The 20,119-nt window shown below is 40.9% G+C and overlaps 1 protein-coding gene across 1 annotated transcript in view; it reads right to left on the bottom strand.

Moving 5' to 3' along the window:
* Positions 1-520: 520 nt before the first annotated feature.
* SPEF2 (sperm flagellar 2) overlaps positions 521-20,119 on the bottom strand; it is a gene marked incomplete at both ends in the record, with an annotated part of 204,416 nt that continues 184,817 nt past the window's right edge. Inside the window, 5 exons of the mRNA XM_080719700.1 lie at positions 521-610; positions 7,393-7,515; positions 7,707-7,955; positions 13,868-14,047; positions 18,902-18,994. Coding sequence (XP_080575826.1) covers positions 521-610; positions 7,393-7,515; positions 7,707-7,955; positions 13,868-14,047; positions 18,902-18,994 — 735 coding nt within the window. The remainder of the gene's footprint in view (positions 611-7,392; positions 7,516-7,706; positions 7,956-13,867; positions 14,048-18,901; positions 18,995-20,119) is intronic.

Below are 20,119 nucleotides of genomic sequence, written 5' to 3'. Positions count from 1 at the left end.
ATATTTGACTGAGGATTTATGAATGAACGATAGGAGCATGGCTGTACTAGTAGTTGGATAAGTCTTGTCTACTGGGATAAAACTGACATTTTTAATGACACATGAAGCAAGAACTGTAAGATGCGCAGAATGCTTGATGTGGAGTTTTTGGGGAATTTTCAGTATATTCACCTAAATATATTGTAATACCGATAACTTCTCAAAGAGAGTATTCATGACTTAAATGTGTTTTGATTATATTGTTTCTGGTAATTTCTATTTTCAGGATTACTTTGAAATGCAGTCTTGCTTACTTTGGTTTTTTTTTTTTAAGAATAATGATAGAATCTTCTTTGAGTTTCCTTTTCAGGGATCCTCATCAACTGGTAGGGGTTATATCTACACTTGCAATGATAATATATATTATATATTATGTATTAATTATATATTAATTATATATATGTATGCATGACGAATACCATGGCCACATTTGTTTTTTGGAAGATTCATTGCCAAATTAAAAAAAAATTGTCTTTGGTTTTCATTTCTTTTCCTCTGTAAGTCTTGAAGGTGACCTTTCTCCATCACTTCCTTGTACATGCTCACTCCTTTGAAGAATCATTTTAATATCCTAAGAGAAAAGATTCAAAGTGAAGTTAAAATGCTTATAAAAATTTTTTGCTTAATGGTATAGCAGTAATAGAACACCAAGTTTTCTTTTTCTCCTTTGAGAAAACTGTTCTCCATTTAGTTTGAATCTCACCCCGTAACTGATTAGTTGTATTCTTGGAAACTTCAGTAACTTCTAATAATGTGGTTGTCATAGTAGATTAAATGACATTTGTGAGAGTAATGACATAGATTCTAGCATGCAATGAATGAGTAAAAGACAATACTCACCCTCCACTAAAGGAAAATTATGATGCAAAATTAACCATATCTACATATTTGTAGAATTTTAAAGCAGCAGAATACTTTTCTGGATCTGTTTCATTCCTCTATTTAAAAAGAATATCAGGAATAGAATGATCTGCTTCTCATCCAGTTGAAATATCTAGCTGTCCTAAATCAGTTATCTTACAAAAGTATTTAAACTATTACCACAATATAGAAGAGGTGGTAACACATGTGGAAAGTACAGAATTTTATGTAGGTGGTGTTAGTATTTTTATTTCACAAATTTAGAAAAGTACTTTAAAGGCTTTGGTTTGTGGTTGTTTTAACACGTGAAGACACGAGTTAGTCCACTGTCTGAGCTGACCCTTGCTGACTGATACACACACTGATTATGTCAGTCGTTGCCAGAAATTACAGTGAATCATTTTTTTTTGGAGGAACTTTGTTCTTGAAAACACAGATCTCCTAATGCCAAAGGTCAGTGTGGAAAGAACCAAGTGGAAAAGACAAGTGGAAAATAACAGCTGATCTCCACTGACCTTTTGGGTCCTACGCACTACCGTTCTTTAGAAGACATCTTCTTTGAATACTTTGAATTAGTTTATAATAACTAATTAATTAAAGATAAAGAATGAGCTGGTTTGTGATTATCTGATACTGTCATAGAATTGGGAAAATGATAAATGTTAGGTATATTTAACCAGCCTTGGATAAATTTATAGCTGAAGTCAGGGCCATAATTGTCAGTAGCAGTGGATGGAGACAAGACTAAGGAAATGGAAGATGCTTATCACATGTGCTTTGAAAGCACAAAGCAATGAAGCAGCCACCCTATCTTGTAATAAGGCTAAGGAAGGAGGTTGAAAAATGTTTTAGAAAGTTAGGTACCTTAGCCAGGCATGGTGGTGAAAAGCTTGGGAAGCTGAGACAGCAGGATTGTGGGTTCACAGTCAGCCTCAGATAGTTAGTGAGACCCTCTGCAACTAAGTGAGACCCTGTTTCAAAATAATGGATAAAAAATAGGGCTGGGGATGTAGCTTGGAGGTAGAACGTCCCTGGGTTTTATCCCCAGTACCATAAAAAAATAGGTCTGGGGGTATAGCTTAGAGGTAGAATGCCCCTGGGTTCAATACTTAGTACCTAAAAAAGGAAGAACCTTGAGGACAAAGCAGAATGAAATTTCTCTTCCAGTGACACTTGTAATTATTTATAATTGGGTCCTGATTCGTTTGCTTATAAGATATAATCATAAGGTGATATGTTTGATTTATAGAATTGTTAGATAAAATTTACAAATATGTGGCATGTGTTCATCATAAGAAACAACATATATCAGGTTGTTGGAGAAAATTCTTTATTCGGTAGCATTTGAAAATATATTTGTCATAGGAAATTGGCTTGGCATATTAGCGACTCAGTTACAATCTCCTCATACTGATTTTGTTATATTTACCCAAATCACTTTCTCAGTAATTTAGAAACATTTCTTGAAAACAACTTTCTTGCATAAGATCTATGAAAGATAGAGTTAAACAATTGAATTTAACTGAACAACTATAAAATCCAACACAGATTCTGGCATTTCCACATAGGTATTGGCCACCTGGAGTTTCCTGGGACTTCAGTTTGGATCCTTAGTCATCAGGGTCCTAGGGAAAGACTTCTTTCACTCTAAAGCGAAGACACTATACATTGAAGAGATAAATTCCAGCTCATTAAATCATCCATACGAAATTTCACATGGCTTATTTCATCTGGAAAAAGTTCATGAGCCCTGTTCCTACCACAGACGAGTAGCAATAGTAACTATCTCACACCAAGTGATTTCTATCTGCCAGGAATTGATTTAAGCACGTTCTATATTCTAACTCTTTTGTCCATACAAAACCCCTATGAGGCAGGTAGGAGAATCAACCCTGTTATACAGATGGAAACGTAGACCCTGAAGTCACTTCCCCAAGGTCACACACTTCATAGGCGTGGCTCCAGAGCCATTCTCTTAAGTTCAAAGCCAGTTTACCTTCTAATAGGAGCAAACTAAAACCTATAATCATAATTACACATACCCAGTTGTTTCAAATGTGTATTTTAAGTGTCATTCCATTATCTAGAACAAGCCATAGAGTAGAATGGTGTCACAATTGCTCCTCTTCTAATGGGAAAAAAAAAAAAAAAAAGCTTCCTACAAAGTCAGGATGGCCTGAGAATACCATCCACTGCTACTGACAATTATGGCCCTGACTTCAGCTATAAATTTATCCAAGGCTGGTTAAATATACCTAACATTTATCATTTTCCCAATTCTATGACAGTATCAGATAATCACAAACCAGCTAATTATCTTGCTTCTAAACAAGACCTTGTAAACAAAGAGCTGTCAGGGCACAACCTTCACTTTCCTCTGTTTAGAACAGCAAACATTTTCACCTGAAAAACCACACTCAAGCTCTAGTTCTACTTATCTTGAACGATCTTCAAATAACACCACTGTGGTTAAAGTTCATTTTGAAAATGTGATCTATTTACCTCTACATGGATGTGTGGAGCAAAATAAATGTCTGCAGGACTATGATAGTCCCTCAGTCTTAAAGCCAGCCTGCCTGCCTGCCTGCCTTCCTTCCTTCCTTCCTTCCTTCCTTCCTTCCTTCCTTCCTTCCTTCCTTCCTTCCTCTCTTCTTTACTTTCTTTCTTTCTTTCTTTCTTTCTTTCTTTCTTTCTTTCTCTCCTCTTTCTTTCTCTCTCTCTTTCTTTCTTTCTTTCTTTCTTTCTTTCTTTCTTTCTTTCTTTCTTTCTTTCTTTCTTTATTTATTTATTTTCCTTTTTTGTTACCCAAACTGAGAATACAGTAATAGAGTACCTTATTAGAAATATATCCTTATTTATTTTTATTTATTTTACCAGGGTTTGAGCTCATGGGAATTCTACATGTGAGTTACACCACCAGCCTTTTCTATTTTTATTTATTGGTTTATTTGGAAACAGGGCGTTAGTAGGTTGCTGACAGTCTCAGTAAATTGCTGAGGCTGGTCTCAAACCTGCAGTCCTCCTATCTCAGCCTCCCAAGTACTGGGATTATAAATATGTACCATGCCACCATGCCCAACTGACCCTTTTTATTAAATCTCAGAATCTAGGCTTTTCATGTCTTTGGCACGATGCCTATTGAATCACAGTCACATGCTGTGTCCCCATTGAGGTAAATTCCCACTCTCTTGTTTGATTTCTCTGTCCAGCAACAGGAAGGGGAGGAAGATTTGAAGGAACCCAACAGGGCACATCCTAAAGAAGCATTTTGGCAATGAATTAATTGGTGAATGAAACATGGACACTCCTGCCAAGGGAATGTGAGGTGGTACTGGCACTCTAAGACACTGTCACTGGTGGCTCTCAGCCAGAGGGACTGTGCAGGAGGCAAGACCTGGGAACTGTGCAGAGGTGGCTGTGGTGTCCGTATGTCAAGATACTCCTGGATTAAGGCCAGTAGAGTCCCCAAACATTTGACATCCCGCTCGCTATACTTGGGACAGTCCTGCAAAGAGGAAACTGCCTCAAATGGCAGTAGTACTTCAGTTGAAGAACCCTGAAAGCTGAAAAAACTTCACCTCAAATTAGGGAAATACGTAACTGAAGAGCCCTGTGGACTCTATACTTTTCCCTCATCAGGGGTTGGCTCTGGAAGGCAGCCTGTGCAAAATGGGAACTAGAATCTTCTCTGCAAGCTGCTTCTAGAAACTTCTCTGCAAGCTGCTTATGTTTAGCCACTCTGGCAAGAGCGAAGGTATTCTCAGGCCATCCTGACTTTGTAGGAAGCTTTTTTTTTTTCCCATTAGAAGAGGAGCAATTGTGACACCATTCTACTCTATGGCTTGTTCTAGATAATGGAAAATAAATCTTGCTACACATAATAACAAAAAATTTTTACAAAATACTGTACTAGTTCACAATAAGAGGCCTCTTTCCTGTAATAGAATTTACTTTCCGTTACCTAGAGCCAGTGGGAGCAGATGAAATAAAGCATGGAAGACAAAATGAGGTCTGGAGTGAAGGGCTGTGGTGCCGCCTTGCACAAGATGACAGAATGACATGATATGTTTAAGAGGTACAGAAGTGTTTATGGAGGAAGAAACCTCTGTCGCATCACATCCTTTCTCAGAAGTCTATTCATATTCCATTGCTTTTCAGGTTGAATCCAATTTCTCTAAGGCTCTTTGCACTCTGGCCTGATTTTACTAATCCAATGGGGTCACTTTACAGCCGGTTCCTCAAGTGGCCGGATCCCACTCTTCCCATGCCTTGGCCCAGGCCTCCCCGTCAGCTAGGATGCTGCCACCTCCGCACCCCAGTGGCAAGATCCATGAGCTTTCTCTTTTTCCCTCTCCACCTGCCAAAACCCTGACCATCTCTCACTACTGAGCATATTCATTCCTGGGTAGATTCTCCTTATCCTTCTAGCACACACACACACACAAAATTATCATGTTTTGAATTCCTGTTATTTTGTGCATGGTTGGTTTGCCTTATTATGATTCTCTTATAATTCTTGCAGGTAAAAACTATCATGCAAACAGATGTGGAATTTGCTTGAGAGTAGCAGCTGAGTCTAGCACTCATTTTTTCTCTTTCCCATGGAAACTTATGCTACTGCTCTTGGTGGTGGTAGCTCAGTGTCAAACATAATCTGAGCAGGAGTTATTTCTATAGCACATTTTTTTGTGTGTTTGGTACTGGTGGTTGAACCCAGGACATTCTACCTTTGAGCTATACCCTCAGACTTCTTCTTCTTCTTCTTCTTCTTCTTCTTCTTCTTCTTCTTCTTCTTCTTCTTCTTATTATTATTATTATTATTATTATTATTATTTTGAAACAGGGTGTCACTCAGTTGTGGAGGACCTCACTAAATTGGTGAGGCTAGCGGCAAACCTATGACCCTCCTGTCTCAGCCTCTCAAATACTGGGCTTACAAACATGGGCCACCACACCTGGCTCTAGGGCACTTTTAATAGGTCACTTTTCTTTTTTTTTTTTCAGTATTGAGGATGGAACCCAGGGTCATTCTACTTCAGAGCTACACCCCCAGCCTATATATTTTTTAAACTATTCTTTATTTTGAAACAGGGTCTCACTGAGTTGCAAAAAGCCTCACTAAATAGCCAGATATCATACCAAATGCTTTACATGCATGATCTCACTTAATCCTCACCACTACCCTTTGAATAGGAATGACCACTATCCCCATTTAACAGATAAGATAGCTAGGGTTAGGAGACAGGTAAGATCAGAGAGCTAGTGAGTTGCGGATAAGATTCAGTCCCATGACATTCTGACTCTAGAGCCCGTGTTCTTATGTTCTATAATTATAATTCATTCCTGACATTCTTAGTGTCTTGACAGTAGCTATCTTGTTAGAAATCAATTTTAATCGTAGTAATATTGGTAATAAAATGAGTATTCAAAAGGATTAGCAGGCTGGGGATGTAGCTTAATGGTGAAGTGCTTTCCAAGTATCTGCAAAGCCCTGATTTTCATCCCCAGGACCACAACACAAAACAAACAAAACTGGATCAACGATTTAGAAAAATAATTTTAGCTACAAAGATATTCAAGTCTGTTTGGTATCATTTCTGGGCATAGAAAGAGACCTGCAAAAGATAATTTATTATCACAGAGAAGTCAGGAAAAATGCTTCTCAGACAACCTATATTTTGCCAAAGTGAAAGTGCCTTTATCACAACTTGAGCAAACCTTTTGTAGTACAATAAACAAGAAGTAGGAGTCAAATGAAGACACTTAAGACACTTCATGCTTATTAAAGACATTTGTATCTTCTTGCTGCAGTTATAAATGGGATGGGTGTCAGCATCTCTCTGCCTAGCCCTTGCTGGTAGAGACCTGTGTCTTTCTTTTCACAATGGATGCACGTTTAGCAGGTGTGGCAGACTTGCCTGGTTCCTATTGAACCTCTGAGTTATAGATCTTCCTTTCTTCTGCTAGGTTGGCCAATTTCCCCTGGGTTTTGTCTATAGTTTCTCCATTTTTCAGTTTCTGGTGAAACTGATGCCCAAACATTTGCACACACTCTCATTTCTGCTACACAGTAAATAGATACCATGGCTTGGGTATGATGAATTTGTTAGCCTTTGGCTGGAGACCCGGGTCTTGGTTACTTTTCTTTGGCAGGAAGGATCCTGTTCTCCATGCTCTTTTATCATAGGCTAGCATCACTATGTGATGATGAGGATGATCCAGAACCATAATGTTCCCCTCATCCAGCTTTAACTATCACTCACCTCAACCTTCTGTTATAGGCTCAAGGTAGCCCCCTGGTACTCATGAGGAAGATCCTTAGTACTGAGCACTGCCTTAATTGTTCATGAGCTTGCTGCCCTTTGGGCACTGCAGGCTGGCATCTCTGGTCAAGTCCAGCTCCTTCCCTTTCTTGCTCACCCACATCAGAAATGCCTGGCATGTCCTGAGCCTGAGCCCACCTTAAGTAGGATAGCTTTGGAGCATACTCACAGAAATTTTGTAGTCTGAATAATTCGCAATCAGGTCCTGAATGAAAGGATGCTTCAAGAGAAGAGAAACTTCAATTGGCTCCAGGTTCTTGGCACCTAGGTCCTGAAATGTCTTTATGAAGCTCTTTAAGAAAGAACAAACATGTTGTGAATCAACCTTACAATCCAAAAGATAGAAAATAATGGTTTTATTTACTAGAGGAATTCACCATAATTTCTGTACATTTTCAGAGCAATCTCATGAACATGTACTTGAAATTGAGGGCAACTTTCCCTATGTATGGGTTGTCCCTTTTACAAGGTAATCTGACCAACCTCTTCATAAATGTTCTCTATCTTTAGGTGGCCAGCAAATCTGTTAGTGTCCTGTGCTTCGTTTCCTCCTTGGAATACTTTCAGTAGTGTTTCCATGGAAATCTTTTCAGTGTTTAGGTTTTCAGAGATTTCTTCTTCCTTTTGTTCCCTTTCATCCCTCTCCTCCTTTGATTCCCTTTCCTCTCTTGCACCATTTTCTTCAGGCTCAGGAAATTCCTCAATGGGACTCACATCAGTAGAGAAGGAGGTCTGCGAGATTAAATGAAGAGACTATGGAGTCAGACTGAACTACTTCCAACAACATTTAGAAAACACCAATTCTGGCCGGGCATGGTGGCGCATGCTTGTAATCCCCGCGCTTGGGAGGCGGAGACAGGAGGATCGCGCAGGTTCGAAGCCAGCCGTGCTGGCTTAAGGGACCCTGTTTCCAAAAATAAAAAAAGTATAAAAATAGGTCTGGGAGTGTAGCCCAGAAGTAAAAGGGCTTCCAGGAACCCCAGTGCCACCAAATAAAAATTAAAAAAAAAGAAAACACCAATTCTTCAAACACTTGTGCAATGGAATGATAATACCTACCCCAAACTACATAATGTGTAGAAAAGAGTATGTTTGCTACATTAGAAATCTCAGTGTCAAAATACTAGACCAATGTTTACTCAAAGCTGTCAGAGACTTCAGTGTAGGCTCATCTTGTTCATATCTTTTCACCTTGTACTTACTCCATGGCCAGGCACATCAAATTCCTTAATAAATGGACACTGAAATAAATTAGTATAAATGGTGCCAGACTCCTACACATAAATATAGATTTTTTAAAACAGGATTTGTTTTCAAATTGACTGCAGCTGAGGTTATGGCAAATTAATCTCTCAAACTTGATAGATTTGAAGAGTTTCAGGAACATTTCTTTGGATCCTGGAGGATATCCCAACTGAACTTTATTTTATCCTGGAGGATATCCTGGAGGATATCCCAACTTCATTTTAAAAGGCAAAATAAAAAATAATTTGAGTGTGAATTTGGTATTTTTTTATTGCTGTTCTTTGAAAATTGGCAAAGGACTAGTTGGCTAGATGAGCAGGCAATACTAGAAATACTATAAACTATAAACTAATACTACAATAAACTATAAACTAATACTACTATAAACTAAAGCTAAAGCAACTAAAAAGCCTGGCCTCTATTTCCATAATTAGGGAGGGATTTATTTTTTAAGGTTTTGATATAAGCATCATGAAATAAACTGATTTTTTATTCAAAGGGTAAAAATGTAAACATTTGACATTTTAGAGAAAAGAATGCTTCATTTATTAATGCCAGCTGTTAAGTTTTACATTTTAGCTCTTTTTGCTCTCTTGGTGTTGGGACAGAATAAGCTGAGTGGCTCAGTGGCAGAGAGGAAAAGGCTGAAGGTCTAGATCAGGCCAAAGGTGCTAAGTTCAGAGTCCTGGAGGAAGTGAGAGTGTGCAGAAAGAGGGGGTTCTCTCCAACATAGACTCTGAGAAGCAACAATTTGAATGTGGGGACGGGAACAAAACCAGTGATGCTGATTGGGAGAAAAGCCAGTGTGCCTGAATGAGTGGTCATGAGGGGCATCACAACTCCAGCAGATCCCTTTATCCTCTAAGCCCTGGGAAGGGCGGCACTGTGGAGCACTGTCACACTTGGCCAACTCTCAGAGACAGGCCTCACAGACTTCCAACAAGTATGTCCCTGGAGTGTCACCTGCACATTTGATGAGCTCAGTTTTACATCTCAGAAGGCAGGAATAAGGCCAGTTCCTGGGAACACTGTGGACAAAGCATCAGACTGAAGAAGATGCAAGTTCATGTGATTCAAATCCCAAGGCTCCAAACACTCCTGCTCAGAAGCGTTGACAGGAAATTTGCAGTGTGAGAGATCCAAGCTCGTAATGTACTAGAGTCCATCATCACAACTACATGCCACAGTTTGCAGAATGAGCCGTTTTCCCCCAGATACTCTCTATTTAAAGATTCACCAAGACTAGTGCGTTATTGGTGAGTGCTTTGCTTTTGGGCTTCTTTTAAATTACCCAGGACACCATGGCTTTAAACATGCCCGAGCCACGTTGAATAAAGTTAGTATGAGCTGCAGAGATAATCTGAGCAAGAATAAAATGTGGAGGAAGATTTCTAGTTGTTTATGTAGACAGTGAAAGCAGAGACCTGAATGAATGTTTTGGGAGTGAAAATGGATTGGCTGGAGGTGTTATTTCAGAGCAAGCTCTTTATGGCCTCCTGGGAGGAGGTTGCCCAGGAAACCAGAACACAGAAAGGGCTTAGAAATGGAGTGGCATAATTGGAGACAAGATGGTAAGGACCAGGGTGAGCGAGAATGAGGGAGGGTATGGTTCCTGTGTTTCAAAATCTCCTAGAGTTCATTCCAAGTCAGGCACAGATGGGTGAGGCTGTGAGAGAGACTTGTGTGCCATTCCCAACCTCCCTCACACACACATTTGGTCTCAGCTGTGTAGCACAGTTCTTATACAATGTTCTTGAATTTGTAAAGAGCTCAAAGATCAGTACTCATGGGAGCATCTCCCTGGGTGGCTTTAGCATAAGGTGAATGGGAGATCCAATAACAGGGACTGGAGCCTTAGTGCTAGATGGCCTGTCTGCCACCCACCCAGCTGTTCGTCTGTTGCTATGGCAATAGCTCTCGTGTGGCATCTGTTTACCTGGTCCTCCTACTCACGGCAGCCTCCTGGATCCTGCTGTTGCCTCTGCCTGCCTGGAATGTCTGTGCTCTTACTCTCAACTCTCAAGCCTGGACTCCTTTTCTTTCACTCGTTCTCCCTTTTGTTTCCCAGCTGCGTTTACTAACGATTGAGTACTGGCTCGGTGAAGCAGGTAAGAGTGGCCCCAGACTCAGAGTAGAAATGATTTAGCAGCAGGACTCAATGGATGAACAAAGCCCTGTTGGAATTACAAGGTCTCCCTTCTTCCCTCCCTGTCCCCACCCCAGTGACTGCGCTCTCCCAGTCACTTCTCACTCTTCCCAGAGCAGAGATAAAGCTGGAGTTTGCACATTGGCCTCAGAGCCCCCTCCCTTCTCCTCCCTGCTGCTTCCCCTCACCCATCCTCTACAGCTGTACTGGCCAGCTCTGTTCTGTGCTTTCCACAGAACACAGCCCCAGGTAGGCCTTTTGCATTCAACACTGTTGTCTAGTCTATTACAGTGCTATTGTTCCAGATCAATCCCCCTTCTCCTATCTTCTCCAGACCTGTTGTGTGTCCCAGAGAGAACTTTCCTGACTACCATAAATAACATGGCAACCCCACCCTAATTCCTATATTTTTCCTTTACCACAAATCATATTTTCTTTCTTTTCTCTTAATAACCATTTGTTAGCATCTATGATTTACTGATTTGTTTATTGTCTGTCTTCCTTCTGTCTGGAATATTTTTGTTTACTACTGTATCCCCAGGCTAAGAGTGTTCCCCTGCACACAAATGCTCAAAAGTGTTGGTGAAGACAGTGAATGTATGTATATGATGGTACTCATGCCCTGCCAGAGAAGCTCTGATCAGAACTGGAGCCCAGTGAAGAGGGTGCTTTCATCAGGGGAAGCTTCCTGAAGGCGCTGGCCATTGATAAGGCCTCTTATCCTTCAAGGTGAGATGAAGTGCACTCCAGGTGGAGGCAGAGACAGAGGAGAAGGCACACACTCCTTGTGACTGGCGAGGCCCTAGGATGATTTGCTTTTTATTCAGTGTCACTATCCTGTTTGGTACATCTGTCTTTTTTTTTCCAGTATGGATAAGGGCAATTAGATGCTATCCCTTCAGGAAAGCTGATTTGTCTTCTGTATCCTGCACAGATCACAGGGCTACTCAAAGAGCATGGTTTACAAAATTAGTGAATGAATAAATTGATCACTGAGCGCTGTGTTGGGCCTTGTCACAAGCTCAAGGATGCAGGTCAAGACAGCTGCCTCCTCCTGGTGTCCCCTCCCGCCAGACTCCCACTTTCGCAGGATGCCAAGAGTCTAGAGAGGAAGCTGACTTTGAAGAAGTCGTTACCTTGTGAGGAAGATTTGGTATAGGGTGGCACAGTGCATTGTGGGAGCATATGGTGGGGGAGACGTAATGTTGTCTCCCCAGTATGCTAATCCAGATATTGAGAACTCAAATATTGGAAAAGTGTGATGTAGACTGAGATTTTAGGTTTAGAAGTAGGTTAAAGGCCCTAAAGTACAGGGGAAATGGATGTCCACAGGAAAGGGGGACATGCTAGCCCCATGATGCATACTATAGTCAAGTCCTTACTTACGTGGGAAAATATAAACTGGCCCTGCACTATCTAAGAAGCCACTGATTTTTTTCCACAACACTGTGTCACATCATATAGAAAAACTGATGTATTACTACCTAATCAACACTAAGAATGAGGAATGGATTTTCTCTTCCTTTGTCATCTGTTGTTGTGGTTGCAAATTCAAAGCCATAATACCAGTTGAACTCTTCAATATTCCCAATATGAAAAACTATTTAAAAGCCAGGGGCTTTTAAATCTGCAGTACACTTAAGAGGTGGTTTTAGTGATCTGTAATTAAAACTCATTACAATTCATAACTGATCAAGAGGAAATACATACTCTTTGCTGAACTTTGTGCCCCTATGTACGTATCAAGCCAGTATCCACAGCATATTCACAGGTTGATGGGTCACAGGACATTAGCATACTGGTTATTTCTCTGGGCTCACTCTGGCCCCAGTGGGAGGAGAAGAAGATCCTTCTGTCCATGCGGCATGGCCAAACTTTAGGTTTGCTGTCTGAAAGAATAGACCTTTTTCCTACTGTGAATGCTGTCACAGGAACCTCCTGTTTCTTTGAGGCTTCCCATTTGGACAAAGGTGTGAAGAAGAAAGATGTATGGCTAGGATATTTGAGAGTCTCGTCTGAGCAGCAGCCCTCTGTCCCCTGTGTCCACAGAGAATAGAAACAAGTACCCTCTCAGGAGGGCCAAAGCTTTGTGCCTAGAAGAACAGGAGAAGAGTCAAACTACCAAACTAATGCATGCATATCTATGTTCATAGCTGCACAATTCACCATTGCCAAACTATGGAACCACTAAGATGTCTATCAACAGATGAATGGATTACAAAACTGTGGGATATGTACGCAATGGAATTTTACTCAGCCATAAAGAAAAACACAATTACATCATTTACAGGGAAATGGATGGAACTGGAGGACATTATATTAAGTGAGATTACTTAGTCACAAAAAAGAAGAAATTGGATGCTTTCTCTAATATGCAAAAGCTAAGGAGAAATGGGTAACAGGAGGAACTCTAGATGGAGAAGGAGATCCTATAGAGGAGCAAATAAGGCGACCTAGCTGAGGGGATGGAGGGGAAGAGGGAAACTCTCTAAAGTACATGATGCACTTATCCAAGTCGATCACTAAGCCAAGTATGGGAAAGAGGGATGGGGAGGTAATGGGTTAGGGATTGCTTAGGGGCTAACTGGGCGATGTGTGCATGTATGTCTACACAAGTCTTTTATCTCATTAAGATTTATGAGTACAATGCACCAATAAAAATTTTTTTAAAAATGCCACACAGAGTGTAAAGGGCACCAGAGAGCACATCACTTATCACTCTGCTAGGAGCTCTGTCCACCTGAAGAAGCCAGGAAGTGCCCAGAAATCTAAAGGGAAAAGAGTGGTAGAATCTTAGATAGTAATCTTCAATGGGTGCAGGTGATACAAAGTACCTTGGCTTTCGGGTGATTGGGCTTTGGCCTGAAATACTGTCAAGGCTTACAAATATGTGGTCTGTGTCTGAGGCCTGAACTTGTTTTATATATAATTTCCATAGAGCAAAACAAACACATTAAGTTGATATCCACTTTTTTTTCATTTATCAGGACTAGTACTTCATGCAAAATAAAGAGCAAACCTTGCTTCTACCAAGAAACTTTGAACAGATTTCGATTTAACTAGAGAAGCGTTTGATGGAATTTGAATCCTCGTTTTTTAATGAAACCGAGAAAGGCTTTGTTGAAGACCTGGCATGTGTAAAGTATTATGTTAAGCATTGAAAAGAACAGAGTCCCTGCTGTCTGTCAGGAGCTTGGGCTCTTCTGGCACCCCTCACCAAAGCCCAGTCAGTTCATTTCAGAAATGTAATTACCTTTTCTGCAATCAGCATAGGAGTCTCAACCTGTTGGAAGACATGAGTCCCCACAGCCACGCTGAGGGCTCTGTAGACACCCTCCATGGGGTCCGGGTGGCAGGCGAAGTAGAACAGCATCTCTGTGTAGTCAAGCAGCGGCGGGTCCTCCTCATAGTCAGCAAAGAGCCTGAAGAAGAACTGTTTAACAAAGTGATTATGCCCAAGAGAATTTTGGGGTGTCAGCAGGTAGATTTGGGGTGGCAGCAGGGCAATGAAGATGCCTCCAGGAGCTGTGGGGTCAGTGTACCTTCTGATGACTAAATTAGTAACGAGTGGTATTCACTGAAGAGAAGTCTGAATAAAAGACAAAAAATAGTCTCTAATTCTTTTGTATTTTTTAGTGCTGGGGATTGATCCCAGGGGCATTCTACACTACACTCCTGGTCCCTTTTGAAACAGGGTTTCTCTAAGTTACTGAATGTCTTGCTAAGTTGCTGAGGCTGACCTCAAACTTGTGATCCTCCTGTCTCAGCCTTCCAAGTACTGAGATTACAGGTGTGAGCCACCATGCCCAACAGTGCTCTAAATTCTAATGTAAAAATAAAACTAATCACTGGTACGAACATACATTGGAAATAGTATACTAATTAAGGGTGGTAAGGAGTAATGTTAAATGGAAAAAGGGGTCACAAGAGCATGGGCCCATTGGCTGTCCCCTGAATCATCCAGAAAAATTGGGCCTTGATCCTGCATATGACGCTCTGGCCCTTCCTTACATGAGGAGTGGAGGGAGGGAAAGGGAGTCATGCTCAAAGCCTGTGGGACTTTAACCATTAACATTACTAAACTGGTTTAGCTTCTCTGAACTTCTTACTCCATGTTCTAGCCTCATAAGACTTCTTCCATGGGGATTCACATTCAGGGAAAGAGTGTGCATTGGACATCAGTTTGTTAGCAGTTTTCTTTCTGTGTGACCAAGCCCACATGCACCTCGTGTCTTGTGCATTTGGCAGGATGAGGAGTTAGTGCTTGGGAGCCCAATATCCACTGGTTCTTCTTCATTCAGTCACCCTTTCATCAAACATTTACTGAGTCTTTTCTATAAGCCAGCCCTGGAGCTAGGCTGAGATGTTTGCAAACTCTCTGACAAGAAGGCTTCTCTTGAGATTTTTAGGAGTCACAGTCTATTTGTACTTTCATCTTCTTGTTTGCCTTTGAGTTACTTCAGAAATATCCAGTAGGACCAGAGGTGGAAGAAGAACTAATAGCCAGGGCATTGACACTGGATACTCAGCTTCCATTTCTTTTACATGAAAAGCTGCCCTTTAGTATTATTTTCATTAAATTGCTCTTACAAATGATATGCAGGTACAAATCATCATTATTTATATTAACAAGTAAAATGAATATTATATATTTAAGCAAGATGTACAAAACCAAATTAAGTGAATATGTGGACACTATCTGTAATTAAATGGGCTTTATTTAAGGTCAACAAATTAGCTAAAAAAAGAGAGGTGCTTATTATATTCTGAAGATCGTTTAAAATAATATGGTAGGCAGAATTCTAAGAAGGCCTCCACAATTCTCACCCCCTGGAGCACACACCTTGTGTCATCCCCTCCCATTAAGTGTGAGTGGGACTGGTAAATCTGCTGGGGAAACTCGTGACCATGAGTAGGCCACCTTACAAGTAAAGATACAGAGATTTTCCAGAAGTAATTATTCCACTGATTTTGAGTTAATCCAAGGGAAGTGACCTTGGTCCTAATTCAATCAGGTGAATACTTTAAGAAAAGACTAGAGATCCTCTCCTCCTGGCCATGAAGAAGCAAATTGTGGTGTTGTGGAGAGGGCTAGGTGGCAGAGGGTAAATGGTAGTTCCAGGGGCTGACACTCTCAGTTCTACAGCTGAACAGATCTGAGTTCTATCAACTACCTATCTGGGAAGCCAATCATGAATTCGTTAAATCTTGGAACTAACCTCAGATGAGATGGAACCCTAGTTAACACCTGAATTTCAGCCTTGTGGGATCCTGAGCAATGAACCCAGAGCGGCCATGCCTTGACTTTTCATTTACAGAGCTGTGAGATAATAAATGGGTATTGTTTGAAGTTGCTGTGAGGCATGTGTTACATCGCATAACAAATTGACACAAATCTAATGTCTCACTCATTTAAGGTGTCCTGTTGAGCATCCACTGTGCTAGGTGTGGACTTTTCCAGTTGTTTAAAGTACAATCACTAATAAAGAGATAAAGATTCAAACTCCTGAGAAGTTTACATTCTTGAAGATGAAAGCAGGCAATAAAAAATTAATATGTGGGTTTGGTTTATTGCAATGCAATTCACAGTCACCAAATTATGGAACCAACCTGGATGTCTGATAACAGATGACGAGATAAAGGAAATGTGGTATATATATATATACACACACATGGTAAAGTTTTACTCAGCCATAAAGAACGACAAAATTATGTCCTTTGCAGGAAAATGGGTGAACTAGAGAATATTATACCAAGGGAGGACAGCCAGTCTCAGAAAGTCAAGGGTATGTTTTCTCTCACATGTAAAAGCTAGAGGGAAAAAGGAAACAAAAGGGACTTCAGATAAATGAAGAGAGAGATAAGAATAATAGTGGAAGGCAAGCGGGCAAGGGAGGTGGGGAGGAGGATTGAGGGAGGAGGCAGTTCAAATAATGACATGTCCATACATGAAGGTAGCACTACCAATCTCACTAATACATATGGGGAGGGAGGAGGAGCGAGGAGAGCAGGAAGCTGAAAGAAATCCACCAAGTGCTGTGAGCACGTGTGTTTGCATCACTTGGAACCTCAGTATGATGTATAAGCATAAGGTACCAGTAACAGTATAAGAAGAATTAATAATATAAAATAAATTGTATAGTGATTACGGAGACATCGGAAAAAGTAGAACAAGGAAAGGGGAACTGGGAAGGAAGAGGAAGGAGAGGAGCAGGTGGCAGGATTGGGGCGAAATGTGAACAAAGGTTTGGAAATGGGGAGGGCGCTGGCCAGGTAGGACATGGAGAATGAGCATCGCAGCCGAGGAGAGCGTTGGGCGGCTCTTAGCTTGAAGTGAGAGCACTCTTCCCCGCATAGGCTCCTGTGCTGATGTGTTTCTTACACCAGAGACCAAACCCCATGGGCTTGTCCCATCTTAGACTTGAACTTCTAGATCATGTGCTAAAAGGAACCTTTTACTTCCTAAGTGGCCTGTGTCAGACATTTCATGGTAGCGATGGAAAGCTAATTCTGATATAAGAAAGACTGTCTGGCAACTACTGTTCTAAGGGTATCACATGTAAGAACTCATTCTGTACAATTACCGCCCCCCACCCCAACCAGAGAAGGATAAGAACAATCACAAGGTACAGAGGTTGGCAATGCCATGGAGACCTCACAGCTTGAAAAGAGCCTCCTGTGCTTTCATCCCATTCTAAGGGCACTGAGATTTATGTGTCGTTGAGTATCTGGTCTTTGAGGCACTGGAGGGATGGAAAACAATTTCCCTTACCTTTTATGTCTTGTGGACATCACACACTCACACACACACACACACACACACACACACACACACACACACACATGCACACCCCTTCATCAGGCTCCATGGTCCTGCCTCTGCCTCCTACTCTTACTTTGTTCCTTTCCTCCATTTATTTTTCTAGGTGAGAATCACATCTTTTCTTTGTACCAAAAAGTCCTTTCTGTTTCTCTGCTGAGAAAAAAGGTAAAAGGAAAAGACTCCAGCTGGGCATGGTGATGCACTATTGGTAATCCCAGTACTTGGGAGGCTGAGACAGGAGCATCACAGGTTTGAGGCCAGCCTCAGCTATTTAATGAGGTCCTCTGCAACTTAGTGAGACTTTGTTTCAAAATAAAGGATAAACAAAGGACTTGGGGGTATAGCACAGAGGTAGAATGCCCCTGGATCCCATCCCTGGTGCCACAAAAAAGACAAAATTTAAGAAAAAGAAAGACAGGGAAAGACTCTTTCCTCCAGTGACATTTCTAAAACTTCTTAGCTGAAAGGAAAGTACTTTTCATCTGGAATGCCGCCTGTTTGTTTTCCCAGTACTGAAAAACTCATTTATGTTCTAGGCAGACGACTTTGTAAAATCATACAGAAACGATCTTCCAAACACTTTGCAGAAGAATTGAGCTTAGTCCTCCAGTTTCACCTTAAAAACAACAACAAACAAAACACTGCCCTGCCACTGCCGACGGCATATCCTGAACTTCTGGGTGTCTCTCAATCCCTTCCTCTTACCTGCTCTCCTACCAGAATCTAGCAGAAGTGCTCATAACGTACAAGCCAATTGAAGGGGACTGCTCACTTCAAGTTTATAACGGAACCGATGTTCAATTTTCTACCGCAATTTTGAACTAATGGCTTGCCAGAAATTGAGCGGTCAATATATTATACAGAGTTTGCCAAGACATCTAAATCTACCATTTAACTTTTCTCCTATCTTATTGAACATGGCCATGTTAGGTATACTTTCATATTTTAAACATTTACACTAAAGTCAGAGTGGCTTTCAGGTTTTAAGGTCCTGCTTTCTATTGTGGTCTTGGGGATAGAGTGTAATACAACTGCTTTTATTGAAAGTAACACTGAGGTAGCGAGCTCTGGTGGGTTAGATGGGCCATACCATATGAAAATCCTTGCTGTGTTAGATAAAATCAAAGAGAATTGGACACAAAGCACATGCTGGTAAAATAGAGACTCTTATCCCAAGCTAATGATTGGAAGGCCATTTAGGAACAGATGTGTTGAGTAAAACCTTGGCTCATTTGACAGATTAGAAATCCAGAGAGGCCAAGGAAGCTGCCCAAAGCCATACAGACAGCAGCAGAACTCCTGGAGTTTGGCCCAATTTCCTCCTCTAGAGCTTCTCTATGCTGCCTTCTTAGTCAGTATTAAAATCTGCATTTTAGAAACAGAAAAAGAGCTGAAGGGGGGTAAGGGTGGAGTCCAAAGCGCACTCCCCAACTTTTATTTTTTTTTAAAGATCTTAGTAGTTACCTCTATAAGATGCTCCTGCCTATTAAATGACAGAGGTTCGTGAGGATTTTCCGGAATTTTTAGATCTTCATCTCCAGTAAACCACAGACCAGCCTACACACACAGAGGAAATAAAAATGAAAATTTTAAGGTATTATGCTGAGAGATAGCAATTATCTAATGGCTAGGGATAGAACTAATATTGTTGTGGTCTCCAGAGCAGTGATCTGCAAAGCGGAATGCAAAAACCATGGAGGGTGCAGGAGGAAATATAGGACTTGCATTTACATTTCTTTGTATCTCATTCTTTTGCGCGCGCGCATGCGCGCGCGCACACACACACACACACACACACACACACACACATATATATATATACATACACATATATATTATGTATGATCTATGTAAGATATCAGTGCCATATTTCATGTACACATGTATAAATAAAAGTGCTATATTACATGTATAAATAAAACTTAGTAGGGGCATCAGCAGGTGATGAAGCTTGAGGGTCAATGCCCTAGAATAAGCCTGCACTGGCTACACCATGGAGGGGTCTGTTCCCATTACGACGACTCACATCCCACATGTCCTGATCTTATAGATTCTTGCAGCCTCACACAGTGCTGTCGGTGTTGAAATGTTGGAAAGTGGTTCACTGAGGGACTGGATGGCTGACTCAGAACCTCAGTGGCCCCTTTTCTATGACTTCCTTCTGTCTCCGTCAATATCTCACATGAGTTTCCAAATCCCCTGGATTCCCGTTTGGCAACACCTCTTTCATCTCTCCCTCCTTTCCGTTCCCACTGCTACCTGGTAAAGCCTCATGGCCTCTGTTATGGGCCACTCAAAAACCTCAAGGTGTTTTGTTTCCAGTCTCTCTCTTACTTGTTTTAGCTCTTCTATGCAACCATTTTGATTTTTTCAGAACCTTCATATTGAGGGTAGGAAAGGAAGAAGGGGGAGGTTGACTGATGGAGGAGCTACATCCGAATATGTGTAAAAATATGAATGTAGCATGGTCAACCTGGACACTCATGTTGGGAGGGGAGGAAGGGAAAATGTGGGGGGGAGAGGGCACCAAGCACAGTCTGAATGTATGTCATTTTCAATATAATCTACATAAAAATAAAAAATAAACAAAAATTAAAAATGAATGGGAAAGTTCAATCAGTGTCATTTTCCATAAGTGAAAATTTATGTAAATAATATTAATTTTCATAGTAATTCATATCA

Source organism: Muscardinus avellanarius, assembly GCF_963383645.1.
Source record: "Muscardinus avellanarius genome assembly, chromosome: 1".
NCBI classification, from domain to species: Eukaryota; Metazoa; Chordata; class Mammalia; order Rodentia; family Gliridae; genus Muscardinus; species Muscardinus avellanarius.
This window is presented reverse-complemented; position numbering and strand designations above follow the sequence as displayed.